This window comes from Danio rerio, chromosome 14 (genome assembly GCF_052040795.2).
Source record: "Danio rerio strain M-AB ecotype USA chromosome 14, GRCz13ab, whole genome shotgun sequence".
Taxonomy (NCBI): Eukaryota; Metazoa; Chordata; class Actinopteri; order Cypriniformes; family Danionidae; genus Danio; species Danio rerio.
This window is the reverse complement of record NC_141034.1, coordinates 3,572,833-3,591,562: the sequence shown is the minus strand read 5'-3', so window position 1 is coordinate 3,591,562 and position 18,730 is coordinate 3,572,833. Positions and strand designations below refer to the sequence as shown.

At 35.0% G+C, this 18,730-nt stretch overlaps 1 protein-coding gene across 4 annotated transcripts in view; it reads left to right on the top strand.

Moving 5' to 3' along the window:
* ndst1a (N-deacetylase/N-sulfotransferase (heparan glucosaminyl) 1a) overlaps window positions 1-18,730 on the top strand; it is a 45,573-nt gene that overhangs the window by 22,195 nt on the left and 4,648 nt on the right. For all 4 annotated transcript variants that reach the window (XR_015506588.1, XR_015506587.1, XM_087280009.1 and 1 more), the window contains exons 2-14: window positions 1,604-2,387; window positions 3,603-3,731; window positions 4,771-5,097; window positions 7,032-7,119; window positions 8,392-8,546; window positions 8,756-8,941; window positions 9,138-9,266; window positions 11,476-11,658; window positions 12,794-12,890; window positions 15,661-15,784; window positions 15,863-16,037; window positions 17,099-17,269; window positions 17,764-17,873. Coding sequence is in view for 2 of the 4 variants with exons in the window: in XM_087280009.1 (XP_087136135.1) it covers window positions 1,875-2,387; window positions 3,603-3,731; window positions 4,771-5,097; window positions 7,032-7,119; window positions 8,392-8,546; window positions 8,756-8,941; window positions 9,138-9,266; window positions 11,476-11,658; window positions 12,794-12,890; window positions 15,661-15,784; window positions 15,863-16,037; window positions 17,099-17,269; window positions 17,764-17,873 (2,387 nt within the window). In the remaining 2 variants the exon portion in view is untranslated. The remainder of the gene's footprint in view (window positions 1-1,603; window positions 2,388-3,602; window positions 3,732-4,770; window positions 5,098-7,031; window positions 7,120-8,391; window positions 8,547-8,755; window positions 8,942-9,137; window positions 9,267-11,475; window positions 11,659-12,793; window positions 12,891-15,660; window positions 15,785-15,862; window positions 16,038-17,098; window positions 17,270-17,763; window positions 17,874-18,730) is intronic.

Below are 18,730 nucleotides of genomic sequence, written 5' to 3'. Positions count from 1 at the left end.
TCATCTTTTCACAGGCACACACACACACACACACACACACACACACACACACACACACACACACACACACACACACACACACACAAACATACCTTATATTTCTCTACTTGTATTTCTCTACTTCTACAGTATAGAAACTGATCACACCCAATTTCTTGTTATTTTTATTCTTGTGTGTTTGGTTTATTGATGATCAGTTTGTCATTATAAAAGGAAAAGAAGTCGTTCATTTTTGTCATGCTGTAGTATTGATCAGCGATGCTGCGTAGTGTTATTGTTACACACAAATATCTGGCCTTCGAATGCTGCAATTTACAGAGAAAGTGTTTCAATGATACACAATTTGGAGGGGAGAACATGTTTTCTTTTATTTCTTTATAAATTTTTGAATAAAATTGTAAATGATTTGTTTTAAATAAGACTTTTTGTTTGTTGTAAGTTTATTATTTGAAAGTTATCATATTAAGGATAATTAATAGTAGAAATTTTGAACAAGTAAATATTATAATTCAACTGTAAAATAAAACAAATGTTTAATAAAAACAATTTATCATTATTATTATTATTATTATTATTATTAGTAGTAGTAGTAGTAGTAGTAGTATTGTTATTGATATTATTATTATTATTATTATTATTATTAGAAGTATTGTTATTGTTGTTATTATTAGTATTGTTATTGCTATTATTATTATAAGTATTATTATTTTTATTATTATTATTATTATTATTATTATCATCATTATTATTAATGGTACTAGTATAAAAAATTTTTAAATAAATATTAACACTTGTAATATAATTTTAATTTAATATGAAATGGATAGTAGTAATAATAATGATAATAATAATAATAATAATAATAATAATAATAATAATAATAATTGTTATTATAATAATGGGTTGTTGATGTAATTTTATATATATTTATATATTTTTATAAAGCAATAAAGATTACCATTTTAAATATAAGTTTACTAAAAACAAAAGATAATATAAAATAATTATAATAGTAATTATAATAATAACAGATAATTTATTATACATTAATAATAATTGTATTAAATATAATAAAAACATAGTTTGCTGTTATAATTAGACTAAATGCATAATATTATTGTAATTTACTGTTGAATAAAAAATATCTAACACTAATAATATTTAATAAAAGTATTTATTTTGCAGTACAACTCTTCACTGCGCTGCTGCAAATAAATCACAGATTAACCATAATTTTGGTGTTATGTTCAGCCTTAATTAAAAACAGCTTCATATTTCATTTTTGATTCTTTCATTCTGTAAACAATTTTTTTCTGATTATATTATGCTGTTATTATAAGTAGGTTAAATACACAATATAATATAATATATATAATATAAATTACTGTAAAATAAAGAATATCCAACACCAATAATATTTTATAATTGTATTGATTTTTACAGTACTTTAAAAATTATACAGACTGCAGCTGCAATTAAATAGCAATTTTTTTTTGGATTGACTGTTGAGCCCTAATTAAATATAGCTTCAAATTCCACAACACTATTTTGATTCTTCCATGTAAGCAGTTTTTCCTGACTCTTCATATTTGTGTCATTTCAGATATCCACTGGGAAACCTTCGCAATGATTACCTGTCAATCACTGCAGACCGCGGCCCTGGCAGCTGCATGTGACCCGTCAAAGTGAGCAAGAGGGCGGAGCCAGTCTGATGACAGACAGCAGAGACGTCCAATCAAATTCAGAGTGCCTCATCTCCTCTCCGCCTCAGCGATGGTCACATAAATGCACAGAAACATTCCTGTATCGTCAACATGTAGATTAATCGTTTTCCCGTTTCCCGTTAACCATTTGATTATTACTTTATTAGTGTGATGCTCTGCGTTTTCCGCCTGCGCCGTCTTGTTCGCCAGGTGCCGCTACACACCAGCTTCCTCTTTCTCTTCCTCCTCTGCGTCCTCAGCGTTTTCCTCTCCTCATATTTCCTGTATGCCGTCAAGCGAGAGCTCGAACCATCAGCCACAGGAGGACATGCTGCTGCCGGTGACCTCTACGTGACCCCTTCTCGAACCCTCCCCTTTATGGGCGGGACTTTTTCCTCTGATGGCTCACGGACGGATCCGGTGGTGCTGGTGTTCGTGGAGAGCCAGTATTCCCATCTGGGACAGGAGATTGTGGCCATCCTGGAGTCGGCTCGGTTCCGCTATCGGACAGAGATTTCGCCGGGGAAAGGGGACATGCCTACTTTGATGGAGGGACGGAGGGGACGCTTTATTCTTATCGTGTATGAAAACATCCTGAAGTATGTGAACATGGACGCCTGGAACAGGGAGCTGCTGGACAGATACTGCATCGAGTTTGGAGTCGGAATTATCGGCTTCTTTAAGGTAAGGAATAATATGAGTCTGAAAAATTTGTTCAGACATCCACAACACAGTGAATAAATTCAGCTCATATATTCAAAACATTAATCGTAATTACGCAAACACAATTCTTAATTTCAAAACACAATTTACAAATACCCAAATACAATTCTTCATTTCAAAAAACGATTCGTAAATACACAAATACAAGTCATAAATTCAAAACAGGATTCGTAATTACAAAATTACAATTCGTAAATTTAATACACGATTCATAATAACAAAAATACAATTCATGAATTCAAAACACGATTTGTAAATATACAAATACAATTCATGAATTCAAAACACAATTCGTGAATACACAAATACAGTTTGTAAATTCAAAACACGATTCGTAAATGCATAAATACAATTCGGAAATTCAAAACATGATTCCTAATTACACAAATACAATTTGTAAATTCAAAACACGATTCGTAAATACACAAACACAGTTCGTAAATTCAAAACACGATTCGTAAATGCATAAATACAATCTGTAAATTTAAAACACAATTCGTAATTACACAAATACAATTTATAAATTCAAAAAACGATTCGTAACTACACAAATAGAATTCAAAAAAATTAAAACAGGATTCGTAAATAGTCACACACAATTCGTAAATTCAAAACATGATTCGTCAATCCACAAATACAATTTGTAAATTCAAAACACGATTTGTAATTATACAAATAAAATACGTAAATTCCAAACATGATTCGTAACTACACAAATACAATTCGTAAATTCAAAACAAGATTCGTTAATACACAAATGCAATACGTAAATACAAAACACTTCGTAATTACACAAATACAATTAAAAAAATTCAAAACACAATTCGTAAATACACAAATCCAATTCGTAAATTCAAAACACGATTCATAAATACACAAATACAATTCGGAATTTCAAAACACGATTCTTAAATACAAAAATACAATTCGTAAATTCAACGCACGATTCGTAATTTCACAAATACAATACGTAAATTCAAAACATGATTCGTAAATACACAACAAATGATTTTGTTGTAAATAGCATGACTGCATTTGTGATATTAATTATAAACCAGAGTATTTAGTTTTAGTTAATGTTTTATTATTTACTTTTTTCTCCCTAATGACCATAATACCAGTAAAGGTTGTACGTTTTTAGCATGTTGTCTGATGTCACTTCCTGTCTGTGGCTAGGCCAATGAGAACAGTCTGTCGAGCGCACAGCTGAAAGGCTTCCCTCTGTTCCTGCGCTCCAACCTGGGACTGAAGGACTGCAGCATCAACCCCAAATCCCCACTGCTGCACATCACACGAGCACAGCAGGTCAGAATAGCAGCCAGACTTTATTTTCAGAGTGTAATCCATCATGTTAATGTTTTAACACATCATTTTATCACATTTTATTTTATTTTCAACAATATTTTGTTTGTTCATTCTAGAATTTGTTCAGCCATTTGCTTGTTCTGTTGGTAGTTAGCTAGTAAGTTAAATTGTTTGTTTGTTTGTTCATTCGTTTGTTCTGTCGTTTAATCTAACGTTTGTTTGTTTGATTTAATGTTAATTTGTTTGTTCGTTCTACCTTTTGTTCATTCTACCTTTCGTTCTACTATTTGTTCGGTTTTTCTACCGTTTGTTCATTTATGCGTTCTACCATTAGTTTGTTCATTTTACTGTTCATTATTTTTTAGTAAAATTGTTTGCTTGTTCGTTTGTTTGTTCTATCATTCTATTGTTCATTTAAATGTTCATTCGTTCATTTGTTTGTTCAGCCTTTCATTTGTTTATTCATTGTTTATTCATTCATTATTAATTGTTGGTTAGACCTGACAATTAGTATAATTTACTTACTTATACTTAACAATCATAACTTTATATTTGTGATCCTGTACTACCGAAATTAGCCTTATGTTGCATTGTTTTAGTCAAAATATGTTCATTTAATTTTTGAATGGCAAAATTTTATTCGAATATTAAGCAAAGATCATCTTCCATAAATATAGTTTGTTATTTCTTTCTGTAAATAAATCAAAACACATCACTTCATTTAGACAACTTATATGTAGATTTATTTAATAGTTAGTTATTTTTTTTCCTCAGATTCCTGATATTCAAAAAGTTGTATTTCAGCCTAATATTGTCTATAATAACAAAGAAAACATCAATCTATGGCTTATTTTTTCAGCTTTTCGTATAACTCAAAAATGTCAGTGACTTTAAAAATATAATAGGAAATACTGTGGAAAAATATTTTTGGGCAATTAAAAGTCACTTTGGGAATATTAGGACGGCTAATAAGTTATATCCATATTGTATAGCCATCCAGTGAAATTTTGATAGGTTTTCTATATTATACGTTTAACAGGTCAGTGGTCCTCTTCCCGGAGACGACTGGACCGTCTTTCAGTCCAATCACTCCAGCTATGAGCCGGTCGTACTAGCCAAAGCGCTCTCAGCGGACTCCCCTCTGCACACCACTGTGCTCCAGGATCTGGGGCTCCACGACGGCATCCAGAGGGTCTTATTCGGACACAACCTCTCTTTCTGGATACACAAGCTGGTGTTTGTGGACGCCGTCTCCTTTCTGACCGCTAAACGACTGTCTCTGTCCCTGGAGCGCTTCATCCTGGTGGACATTGACGATATATTTGTAGGAAAGGAAGGGACTCGTATGAAGGTCGCCGATGTGGAGGTGCATATCTATCTATCTATCTATCTATCTATCTATCTATCTATCTATCTATCTATCTATCTATCTATCTATCTATCTATCTATCTATCTATCTATCTATCTATCTATCTATCTATCTATCTATCTATCTATCTATCTATCTATCTATCTATCTATCTATCTATCTATCTATCTATCTATCTATCTATCTATCTATCTATCTATCTATCTATCTATCTATCTATCTATCTATCTAGTCTCTCTGTCTATCGTTTTATCTATCTATCTATCTATCTATCTATCTATCTATCTATCTATCTATCTATCTATCTATCCATCCATCCATCCATCCATCCATCCATCCATCCATCCATCCATCCATCCATCCATCCATCCATCCATCCATCCATCCATCCATCCATCCATCCATCCATCCATCCATCCATCCATCCATCCATCCATCCATCCATCCATCCATCCATCCATCCATCCATCCATCCATCCATCCATCCATCCATCCATCCATCCATCCATCCATCCATCCATCCATCCATCCCATCATTCGTTTGTTCTATCATTCTAACTATCGTTTATTCTATTGCTCATTTTATCGTTCAATCTTTCGTTCGTTCTATCGCCCATTCATTCTATGGTTCTTTTGTTCTATCGTTTGCTCTATTATTTGTTTGTCCTATCATTCGTTGTACCGTTTGTTCGTTCTGCCGTTTGTTCATTCTATCGTTGTTTGTTCGTTCGTTCTATTGTTCGTTTGTTCTAACGTTTGCTCTATTGTTCGTTCGTTTGTTCTATTTTTTGTTTGCTTGTTCTATCGTTTGTTTGTTCTATTGTTCATTCTATCGTTTGTTCTATCATTCTTTCTATCTATTTTTCTTTTGTTTGTTTGTTTGTTCTATCTTACGTTCTATTGTTTGTTTGTTCTATCGTTCGTTGTTGTTTGTTCATTCTATCATTTATTGTTCGTTCTATTGTTTGTTTGTTCAATCTAGCATTCATTTTTTTGTTTGTTCTATCGTTTGCTATATTGTTCGTTCTGTTGTTTGTACGTTCGCTCTATCATCCAGGCTATTGCTCATTCTATCTTTTGGTTATTCTATTGTTTATTTGCTTGTTTGTTCACTCTATTTTTTGTTCATTCTATTGTTTTATTGTTCGGTCTATCATTTGTTTGTTCGTTCTATCGTTTGTTCTGTCATTTCTTTGTTCATTCTGTCGTTTTGTTGTTTGTTCTATTGTTTGTTCATTCTATCATTTGTTTGTTCATTCATTCTATCGGTCATTCATTCTGTCATTCAATCATTCTGTCGTTTGTTTAGCTGCTGCTGAACAGGTGTTTTCCACTACAGAGAACTGAAGACTCTAGCAGCTGTCACTCATAGCAGTTGCCATAGTTACTAGAAATGGGGGGAGCACATTTATTTCAAACTGAAATCAAAACTGATTGGAACTACCTGTGTGTTTCAGCGGAAATAACGTACACCCTCCAGCCAAAGCTTTAATTCACTTTTATTAGTCAGTTTAAATGAAAGCTGAAGCTGTAGTAAAACAGTACAGTGTGTTCATGTGGCGCAAAAGTTTAATGAAGTCGTTTTATTTACTTTCCACATAAACATGCTGTTTGTGGTTGTAATAGTGTGTTTGATGTGTGTAGATGAATGTGATGAAGATGAGAGCAAGTGCACACAGTGCAGAAACAAACATCTGATGGTGAACACAAAATAACCACACGAAAACACACTGATTTACACACACACCTGATAAAATGATCTGGGTGTGTGGGTGTGCGCAAAGTCATCTTCAGAGGTTTAGAGAAATCAAACAGTGCTTTCTTTTAAAGACACTTTTGCATGTCTTCATTTGAAAAACATTTTATTATTTCATGTGTTGATGAATTATGTTTAGATATCTGAATAATAAAAATGTGTTTATGTTTTCAGGCATTGCTGGAAACTCAGAATGAGCTGCGGAGGTCGATTCCAGGCTTTACCTTTAACCTGGGCTTCTCAGGGAAATTCTTCCATGCAGGTTAATAAAAACGGCACAAATTCAGCTTTTTATAATCGTCAAAAAATAATATGAATGTATATTTGATTAAATAGTTATTTATTATAAATGGATTTTTAATTTATAATATAATTTTAATTTGAGATTTTATAAAATATTGAATTAAATATACATTAATATTAGTGCTTGACAAAAATAAATCACGTTTATTTGGACTTATATATGTGTGTCTGTACTTTGTATATTTATTATGCAAATATTATATATATATATATATATATATATATATATATATATATATATATATATATATATATATATATATATATATATATATATATATGATACACATTATACATACATTTAAATATCTGTGCAAAAACGTTTTAGCTATATTATATATTTAGCATATTTTGTTTTTATTAATGTATGTGTTTTATATACAAAATACATATTTATAATACATCCTCATTTCCCATGTCAAAATAAACAATTAGTATTGTAACGAGAAATAGTATCAACATCAAATTTTGATAATTTTGATACATTTCTTTTTATGTCTATTAAAAAAACATACATTAAAATAGTAACGAGAAATATTATTAGCCATTTAAATTAATAATTTTCCTTCTATGTATCATTTATTGCACCGTTTATTCTTGTTATGCAATGCATAATTTTTAAGCATAATTTCTCCAGTCTGCCTGCTTTACATGTTCCTTCAGAAACCATTCTAATACACTGATTTGCTGCTCAACAAATAGGAATAATAATAATTATTATTATTATTATAATTATTATCATTATTCTTCTTCTTATTATTATTGTTCTTCTTCGTCTTCTTCGTCTTCTTATTATTATTATTATGATCATCATTATTATTATTATTATCATCATGTATTATTATTATTATTATTTTATTATTATTATTATTATTATTATTATTATTATTATTATTGTTATTATTGTTGTTGTTGTTGTTGTTGTTGTGTGAATGTTTGTGCATTTGCCTGTCTTTGTGTGTGTGTGTCTCACTTTGTGTTAGTGTGTCTGTCTGTCTGTCTGTCTGTGTTTCTCTCTCTCTGTATGTGTGTGTTTGTTTCACTGTGTGTCTGTGTATGTGTCTGTTGTGTGTCTGTTGTGTTGTGTTTCTGGCATGGGATGATAACTGGTTTCAAGATTTACCTCGATCAAGGTTTTAAAACTGCCAAAATTTTCTTGGTGCTGCAGGAGTGTGTATGTGAGTCCAGGTCTAATAGTGTGTGTGTGTGTGTGTGTGTGTGTGTGTTTCAGGTACTGATGAGGAGGATCAGGGTGATGATCTTCTGCTGACGTATGTTGATGAGTTCTGGTGGTTTCCTCATATGTGGAGTCACATGCAGCCGCACCGCTTTCATAACCAGAGTGTGTTGGCGGAGCAGATGATCCTGAACAGACGTTTCGCTGAAGTCAGACACACACACATTTGTTTTTTGTAAATTATTGGAACAGTCTGTGGGTTTTCACTGTTTTTATACTGTATACATATAATGAATTTTGCGTTGGGACAACATGGTGGAATTAAGTCAACACATTAGTTTTTACTAATTTAAGTAGATTGAAAAAAACAATTAAGTTGTCCAAAAACAAAATTTAAGAAATGTGTTTTGTCCTGTAGGATCACTCTATCCCGACTCATCTGGGTTATGCGGTGGCTCCTCATCACTCGGGTGTGTATCCTGTCCACATCCAGCTGTACGAGGCCTGGAAGCGTGTGTGGGACATTAGAGTGACCAGCACTGAGGAGTATCCACACCTCAAACCCGCGCGATTCAGACGCGGATTCATCCACCGTGGCATTAGAGTGAGTGTGTGTGTGTGTGTGTGTGTGTGTGTGTGTGTGCATGAGTATCTGCGTTTGTGTGTCAATCTATGTTTCTGTATGTGTGTTGCTGCAGGAGTGTGTATGTGAGTCCAGGTCTAATTGTGTGTGTGTGTGTGCGTGCGTGTGTGTGCGTGCGTGTGTGTGTGTGTGTGTGTGTGTGTGTGTGTTTCGTCAGGTTCTGCCCCGTCAGACGTGTGGTCTGTTCACTCACACTATCTTTCATGAGGAGTATCCAGGCGGTCCACAGGAGCTCGAGCACCTCATCCATGGAGGAGAACTGTTCCTTACTGTCCTGCTCAACCCTGTCAGTTTCTACACAAACACACGCACACACACTGTAAAAAATGCAGAGTTCCACACAATTCATGCATGTTTAAATCAATCAAGGCCATGTTCACATGTACACTGGAATTTTTAAAAACTTTTGTTTTTAAAAAAAAGTCTCATGCTAATGAGGGAGCGATGGTCACTAGTGGGCAGGACTTTCCCCTTCTGTTGACACAAACAAAGGGAAAATGTCAATCAAAGTGTTTCTGCAGACGGTTTTTATCAAGTGTGATTATATAAATAAAATTAAAGGGTTGGTTCAGAGTGTATTTTTAAGACTTGGCTGTGTTTATAAGATGCAAAGCAATGTGTGCTCATGCTTCACTTGTAGAAAATCAGGTTATTTTGAGGCTACTCGACTAACATGAAACATGAAAACGACATATTTCCTAGTTTCTCTAAAAAGGCCCACCCTCAAGAGGCTCTGATTGGTCAGCTAACATAATGTGCTGTGATTCGCAGATTGGCTCCACATCACGACGTCACGCCCCTACAAGCACATGCTTTTGCGCTGTGTAAACAGGTTCAGTCAGAGCAGCTGTTAGCAGCGCTAGCTCCAACCCAAGCTCATTCTGGAAACGTAGCCCCGCGGACGTTTCTGGAGACCGCGATTTACGTGGCCGGAGGTACGTAAAGGCAGCGTTTGGTTTTTTTTTTCGAGCGAACGGCTCGCCTCTGAGTGGAGGGCTTTCCCGACGCAATCAGTTTGTCCGCCTAGCTCACAGCGTTGCGTCGGCAGAGCGGAGGCCCCGGACGAGGAGGAGGAGGAGGAGCCGGCCGCGATGGACGACGACCGGGATCGAGTCCGGGGAACAGCAGGTTCCGGAAGTCAGGTGAGACGAAAAACGGAATCCGAAAAATGAGGGCGAGAACGCGGCAGGATCCGAAAACGCGATCGAAATCGAAGACGAGGGCTTTTGCTTTTTTTTTTTTTTTTCCCGATCCGGCGGCTTTTCGCGTGAGAACGGCGCGAACGCCGCACGCTCCCGAGAGGCGCCCGCCCGAGACACGAAAAAGCGCGCACAGCGGCCTCTCGCGGATCCACGAAAACAAAAAAACGCTCGAATACGTACCTCCCGGGACGTAAATCGCGGTCCGCAGAAACGTCCGCGGTGCTACGTTTCCACAATGAGCCCGGGTTGGCTAGCTCCCTGAATCAGACAGAAAAATGAAGAGCACACAGGTAACCCTCACACTTGCTCTCTAAAATAAAATCTGACAAGAGTCTTTCGTATACATTTGGAATAAGCTTGTATAATTAATATAAAGCCTTCACATATCTTTTGTGAGTTATTTTGACATGCAGAACGCAGGGACAGCGGCTGCATAGAGAGACACTGCAGCGCTGCTGAAGATTGTGTTTACAGCAGTTTGACTAATAAATATGACTTGTAGCTAAATTTGTTAGCAGTGCCAAACAGCATTGTTTACATCCTTGTTTACGTCCTGGCTACAACATATTGTTAATGCTAGACATTGTGCATGTAGTCGATCAATTTCAACAGACAAAAATACTTACAGTCTCACTTAACTCAGTCTGTTGGTGAAGTTTTAACCGAATCCAGCACTGAACTGGGAGAGATTCTGGAAGTTCTCCTTTGTCAAATGCTAGCTATATATTTTTTATAATTCTCTGGAACATAATTAAAGTCAAACTGTAAGCACTTCTGTCTTTGTGCCGTGTCTTTTGGCAGCCCAAATACAGAAAAAGAAGAAGTTCTGTGAAAATAGCAGCGTTTGGACGCCATTTTAGCTTTCTCTGCTATAACATTTCAGCGCCTCTGGCCACGCCCCATCGCTGCGTAGAGTGTAAATGTGTGTGTACTGCGTGCGGTAAATGCGCGTAACCTGAAGCATCTCACTAACATTGATGTATTATTTTTGTAGTCCCATAACTTTGTTCGCTGCTTTGCTAAGCTAACTCTTTAAAAGCCAATGTCTCCCTTTGCATTGAACTTTGAGCATCTTACATTCAGAGATGTTGTTTATGTTCACACAGCTACATTACACATCAACTGAAATTTTAAATATGATATCGTAGTGGACCACCCCTTTAATTAATTTTTACCATTATATCCACTCACTGTCACCACACATCTGTGTTTAAACCCCTTATAAAAGTGATTTTAGTGGAATAGGTGCCCTTTAAAGTGTGTTTGATTGTCTAAAGTGTGCTTGTTCCTCAGATCAGCATATTCATGACGCACATGTCAAACTATGGAAATGACCGTCTGGGATTGTTCACCTTCAAACGGCTGCTTGACTTTCTCCAAACGTGGACTCATCTGAAACTGCAGACTCTTCCCCCTCTGCAGCTCGCCGAGAAATACTTCCACATGTTTCCATCGGACACGGAGCCGCTCTGGCAGGTCTGCGTCAGCTTCATTCATAATCTACACAACATGACAGAGAGTATGGAAGGCAATTAGGGACACAAGTCATTAAACAAAACACATGCAGTTTGGTTTGATTGGGTCTTAAAGTGTAGCAGCCAATGAAGCTGCTGTATTTGAGACTGCATTTGCATATGGAATGTTGGAACTGTATATATGTTTAACATAATGTTTATTCATGAAGATAGTTGTAATGGTGTACTGTCATGCTTGGACAAACACCAGACATTATGAAGCTTTCCATAAATATTCAGCATATTCAAACTAGTGATGACTGCTTTGGAAACGATGCTTGGAGAAGCTTTATGAATCTTTTGTTTTGATTCAGTGGTTTCGGAGCGCGAATCGAAATCGCAAGGTCATGTGATTGTAATAAACGGGGTTTTATTATGTCAATACAGTTTCAGAATGCTTTTCATTGAATGTGCTTGAGCTCAACCACTCTCACTGGCTGAGTTATGACTAAAACAATACGCTATTGGCTGTTTTTTAAATGGGAGGAGCTACTCTATGTCCTGCTCTATCTTTTTAGTTGAAATAAAGTCGAATGAACAAATGTTCTGCTGAAAAATCCAGCTTAAACCAGCCTAGGATAATTGGCTGGTTTTAGCTGGTCGACCAGCCTGGTTTTAGAGGGGTTTTGGCCACTTCCAGGCTGGTTTCCAGCCATTTCCAGTCTGGTCTTAGCTGGTCAGGCTGGAAAGTGACCAGCTAAAACCATCTAAAACCAGCCATCCTGTTTTAAGCTAGACATAGCTGGTTTTGGCTGGCCTCCCAGGCTGGTAAAGCTGGTTTTAGCTGGTCATCTCCCAGCCTGTCCAGCTAAAACCAGGCTGGAAGTGGCCAAAACCCCTCTAAAACCGGGCTGGTCGACCAGCTAAAACCAACCAACCATCCTAGGCTGGTTTAAGCTGGATTTTTCAGTAGGGTGCACATTACAAAGCATGCATTTTTTTGCCCGTATTTTTGTTGCATTTACACATTTTGACAAGCAAGTGTCTCTATCATGTGGTGTTTCCATAGACTGTACAAAATATGGATGTAGTGTCCATAATGTCACCCATAGGTTTCTGAAAAGCGCAAATGAAGATATGTGTGATGTTATCTTTAGGACCCTTGTGAGGATAAACGACACAGGGACATCTGGTCCAAAGAGAAGACCTGCGATCGCTTCCCAAAACTGCTGCTCATCGGCCCTCAGAAAACTGGTGAGGAGCCGCAGCACCACCTGATGGACACCTTCAATACTACACACACACAGCCAGATGGAGATGCCCTATAGATTAAACTGAACTAAGCACACAAAATGTATTTGTATATTCTATTTAGAATTTATTTATTAAATTATTTATACTTATTTTTATTTTTTGTAAGTTTTAACACCAAACACAAAACTCCACGAGTGGAAAAACTTACATTTAATTTAAACTAGATGCAACATTTTTCCATTTAGTTTGGACATAGTAATATAACTATGAGTGATAATAATAATATTATTGACTGAAATAATTAAACCTAAAAAAGTCAAAATGACGGAAATTAATTTGCAACTTCGTGAAAAATTTGAAAGTGCATAAAGTTCAGATGCAAAAACCTACAGTGAGCATTTCTCTTAGCTTCTTATGTTTACATACAGTTATGTCATGTTATAAGCAATGAAAATAACTGAAAAAATAAATATTCTTTGCCATAAAAATGAAATGACTAAATCAAGAAATAGGAGCCTGAGAAAAATGCTAATTTCAGAACAGAAGTTCAGATGGCACGTAGAGGATTTTGCATCAGAATTCTTCATATGAACCCTAAAAAAGCAACGTATTCCTGAAGTTAGACACTTAATCCACTTTAATCCATTTAGCCGATCTCTGCATCTAGTTTGAGCACTTTTAGCTTAGCTTAGCATAGATGATTGAATCGGATTAGACCATTAGCATTACACTCAAAATGAGTTTTGATCTTTTGTTTAAAGTCTGTAAGTACATTGTGTACTACCGCTCCATTCACATGGGGCAACAGTGTCAACGATGTCCATCCACTTGAATGGGTGACATCAAGCATTGCCAAACTGAAATGTTGGTCCGCCGGCGCTGCTTCAGTGGCATTGCTCAACTTTCAAGCGCCAATGGAAGCATCAGCCAATCAGATCACTATGCAAATACACCAGCTTAGACAGTAGCCGATTGTGGACTTGTTTCATTGGCTGACACTGCTATGATGATCAACCCCAACTTCAGACACACTCTCCGTCAAGCGTTGACACTGAAGCCCTGTGTGAATTGGGCGTAAGACTTAGGGGAAATTAAAATACTAGTATCCAGCTTACATTTAAAGGTTTAACTAGGTTAATTAGGCAAGTTAGAGTAATTAGTAGGCCCAGACAGAATCATTTTTTGCTATTTCTGCTAAGAGTTTTGTAAAAAGTCTGTGGATTAATGCGGAATGATTTTAGGAGTATTATAACTAAAAACTTATTAAACATATATGAAATAAAAAGTAATAACTTTTTAACTTTTATTTAATGTTTACAATGCAAATCCAATTAGATCCACTTATTTGGTAAACAAAGCAAGTCTCTTGTATAATATCGCCACTAAAAGACAAAATATTACTTTACAAACTGTACTGTACATAAATTATATTAACATTTTAATATTACTAATATTATATCATAATAATATTAGTGAAATTAATTTAAACAAACATAATAAGTCAATAAATATAAATTTACACACATTTGCACAAGTAAATACAGACTCAACGACGGGCTAAAAATCTGCAGATTTCGGCGCACACAGATTTCGTTTGAGCCTAGTATTTAGGTTATTGTATAACGATGGTTTTTCTGTAGACAATCAATAAAAAAAACATATTGCTTAAGGGGGCTAATAATATTGACCTCAAAATATTTTTAAATATTACAACTGCTTTTTTCAACTTTGTTTTTATTGATTTTAATTATAATACAAAACCCAACATACAGTACAGTACAGAATGTTAACTTATGATATTTCAGAGTCTACTTTCCCACCCCAACATTTGTTAAATTAAAATAACATTTAAAATAAATTATAACATAAAATAATATACAATACTTTAAAAAAATACAAAAATAAATTATAAAATAAAATAAAAAAACATATTTAAAAAATTATGTGTATATATATATATATATATATATATATATATATATATACACACATATATATATATATATATATATATATATATATATATATATATATATATATATATATATATATATATATATATATATATATAAACAATAACAAAATAAATAAAATAAAAATAAAAAAACTATTACATTAAATTTTAAATAACAGTCATCTTTCCAGAGACATCCTTTTTTTTCTATCCATTTATAAAGCAACTGAAAGGGGACCACACTTTTTTAAAAGTCTCTGCTTTACCTCTGATCACGTATGTTAATTTTTCAAGAGCAAGATTATTAGACATTTCCTTTATCCATTGTGCAAGAACAGGTCTTTGGGTGTTTTTCCATACCAAAGCTATAACACGTTTAGCTTGTATAAAGCTGAAATCTATATATATATATTTTTGTTTGCATTCACTGACAAATTTTCAGGATATATATGTAATAAACAAAGTTTTGGTAACAAAGGAACACATTCACCAACAATTTCACAGACCACACCAAGCACCTCCTTCCAAAACAACTGCAGCTCTCCACAATCCCACATACAGTGAAGCAGAGTACCAATTTCATCTTTACAGTTTGTGAAATAGTCTGAAATAAAACAAATAAGACTTTCTCCAGAAGAAAAAATATTATAGGAAATACTGTGGAAAATTCCTGGCTCTGTAAAACATCATTTGGGTAATATTTGAAAAAAAAAAAAAAAAAAAAAATCGACGGATTACTATTAATTTTGACTTCAAGTGTATATTAAAATAAACATATTATCCCCATGTTCCTCTCATTTCCTCTGTGTGTTTCAGGAACGACGGCTCTTTATTTATTTCTAGGCATGCATCCAGACCTGACCAGTAATTACCCCAGTAAGGAGACCTTTGAGGAGATCCAGTTCTTCAGTGGCTACAACTATCAGCGCGGCATCGACTGGTGAGTGTTTTAGAGCCGTAAACATCGCACTCAGCACCCATCCGTAAATATTTCTCAATATTTTTCTCTCTCCTGCAGGTATATGGAGTATTTCCCCCTTCCGTCAAACAGCAGCTCGGAGTATTATTTTGAAAAGAGTGCCAATTATTTCGATTCAGACGTAGCTGCGCTTCGGGCCGCGGCGCTGCTGCCCAGAGCTAAAATCATCACGGTGTTGAGTGATCCTGTGGACAGAGCCTACGCCTGGTACCAGGTACAGCCACATGCACAAGAACAACTCATTTACCATGCTTTTACCACAGTAATTATACCTCAATGTAGGGATGTGCATTTAATCGAAAATCCGATTTCGATTTTATATATGTGATAATCCTGCTGCTGCCTGTTTTTATGAATATTAATCAAACAGCAAATGGAGAATCTGCCTCTCTGCTCTTGACTGAAGGACTTTTGTAGCTAAAATGCTTTTCTTACAGTGAAGATGCTTAAAGCACAGTTTGTTTTATATTTTTATTCTATTGTATTTATTCATAAATAAGCAAGACAAGTTTAGGACATAAAATGCAGACAATTGATTAAAAACAGATAAAAACAATTTAAAATGTGTTAAAATAGGTTACAAAAGAATGAAAAAGAAAACGAAAAACATAATAGTGCAATCTGTCGGACGTAACATAATGCTCATACAGTAAAGGCACAGCTAAAATTAGCCCTCCTGAATATTAGCAACCCTTTTCCTCCCCAATTTCTGTTTCATGGAAAGAAGATTTCTGAACATAATAGTTTTAATAACTCATTTCTAATAACTGATTTATTTTATCTTTGTCATGATGACATCACATAATATTTGACTTGATTTTTCAAAATACATGCATTTAGATTCAAAGAGCGATTTAAAGGCTTAATTAGTGTAATTAGGCAGGTCATTGTATAACAGTAGTTTCTTCTGCAGACAATCAAAAAATATAGTGCTTAAGGGGGCTAATAATATAGACTTTAAAATGGGTTTCAAAATATTTAAACCTGCTTTTATTCCAGCCAAAATAAAAATAAAAAAAGCCTTTCTCCAGAAGAAAAAAAATATTAGAGGAAATACTGTTAAAATACTGTTTTGACTTTAACAGTAATCGTTTTGAATAATCGTGATTATAATTATGACCAAAATAATCATGATTTTGATTTTTCCCAAAATCGAGCAGCCTTCCTCAATGTCAAAAAATAAGCATTTAAATAAAAACTGTGAAATGAAAGTGCTCTATTCTTTTAATATTTAAAAATGATGTATTAATTGTTTACATTTACCGCCCACTGCAGCATCAGAGAGCTCATGGTGACCCTGTGGCTCTGAAATACTCTTTCCATGACGTCATCACTGCATCCCACAATGCACCAGTGAGGCTGCAAACCCTGCAGAAGCGAAGTCTGCTTCCAGGCTTTTACAGCAAACACTTGACACGCTGGATCCAGCACTTCCACCACAGCCAGGTGTGTGTGTGTGTGTGTGTGTGTGTGTGTGTGTGTGTGTGTGTGTGTGTGTGTGTGTGTGTGTGTTTGGTCCCACTTTATATTAAGTGGCCTTAACTAATATGTACTTACATAGGAATTAATAGTTTGTTAAAATGTACTTATTGTGTAAATACATGTATTTACTGTGTACTTATGCTTGATTAAATACATGTATGTAATTACATCTGTAATTAACTTTTGTAACTACATTTGTAAATACACTGTTGACAATCCCTTACACCTTAACCCACACTTAAATCTACCCAAACCACCAAACCTATCCATAACCCAACCTCTATCCCAACTCAAAAGCACCACAAGTGTTCTCAAATACATTATAAACACAGTAAGTACATTGTATTTATTTATTAATGTAAGTACATAGTAGTTAGGGACACTTAAAATAAAGTGGGACCGTGTGTTTTTATGAGCACATCTTTCTAGATCGCATTTAATCTGTTTCATCATCACAGATTCTGGTTGTGGACGGTCAGACGCTGAAAACCGATCCTGCTTCAGTCCTGGACAAAATCCAGACCTTTCTGGGGTTGGAGAATCGAGTCGACTACCACAAGATACTGGCGTGAGTTTGATATGAAATGTAATAAGTCATTGGTGGCTGTTGAATTTAATTAATAGAAATTAATTCACATCTGGGCTGCCGATGTGGCGTAAAGTCGAGTGTATCATTTTCTCCTAATTGAATGGAGTCATTTTTCTACTTTTAGTTAACGCATGCAAATACAGTTGAAGTCAGAAGTCACAGCCGACTTGCGAATTCTGAAATGCATCGCCGAATGGTGCTTCTGGTGTGCAACCTGCTTTACGTTCCTGACGCAGCACCAGTGGAACCGGAATTAGGCACCGAAATTCATATGCTGATTCGGTCCGGTGCATACCTGTTCCAAAGGTACCGGTACCATAATGGCACTGGGTTTCGGTACCCAACCCTAAATTTGACACAGTAAGAAGTTAAATATTCATAATAGGAAAGGTTTAAACAATGATATTTTGGAATTAGCAGTGGAGACTTTTCATGAAATGCATATAAAATTAATACACAATCTGAGGAAATATACAGTTGAAGTCAGAAGTATTAGCTCCCCTGAATTATTACACTGCTTGTTTATTTTTTCTCCAATTTATGTTTAACGGAGAGCAGATTTTTCAACACATTTCTAAACATAATAGTTTAAATAACTCATCTCTAATAACTGATTTATTTTATCTTTGCCATGATGACAGTAAATAATATTAGACTAGATATTTTTAAGACACTTCTATACAGCTTAAAGTGACATTTAAAGGCTTAACTAGGTTAATTAGGCTAACTAGGCAGGCTAGGGTAATTAGGTAAGTATTGTATAACAGTGGTTTGTTTAGTAGATTATCTAGAAAAAAATATAGCTTAAAGGGGCTAATCATTTTGTCCCTAAAATG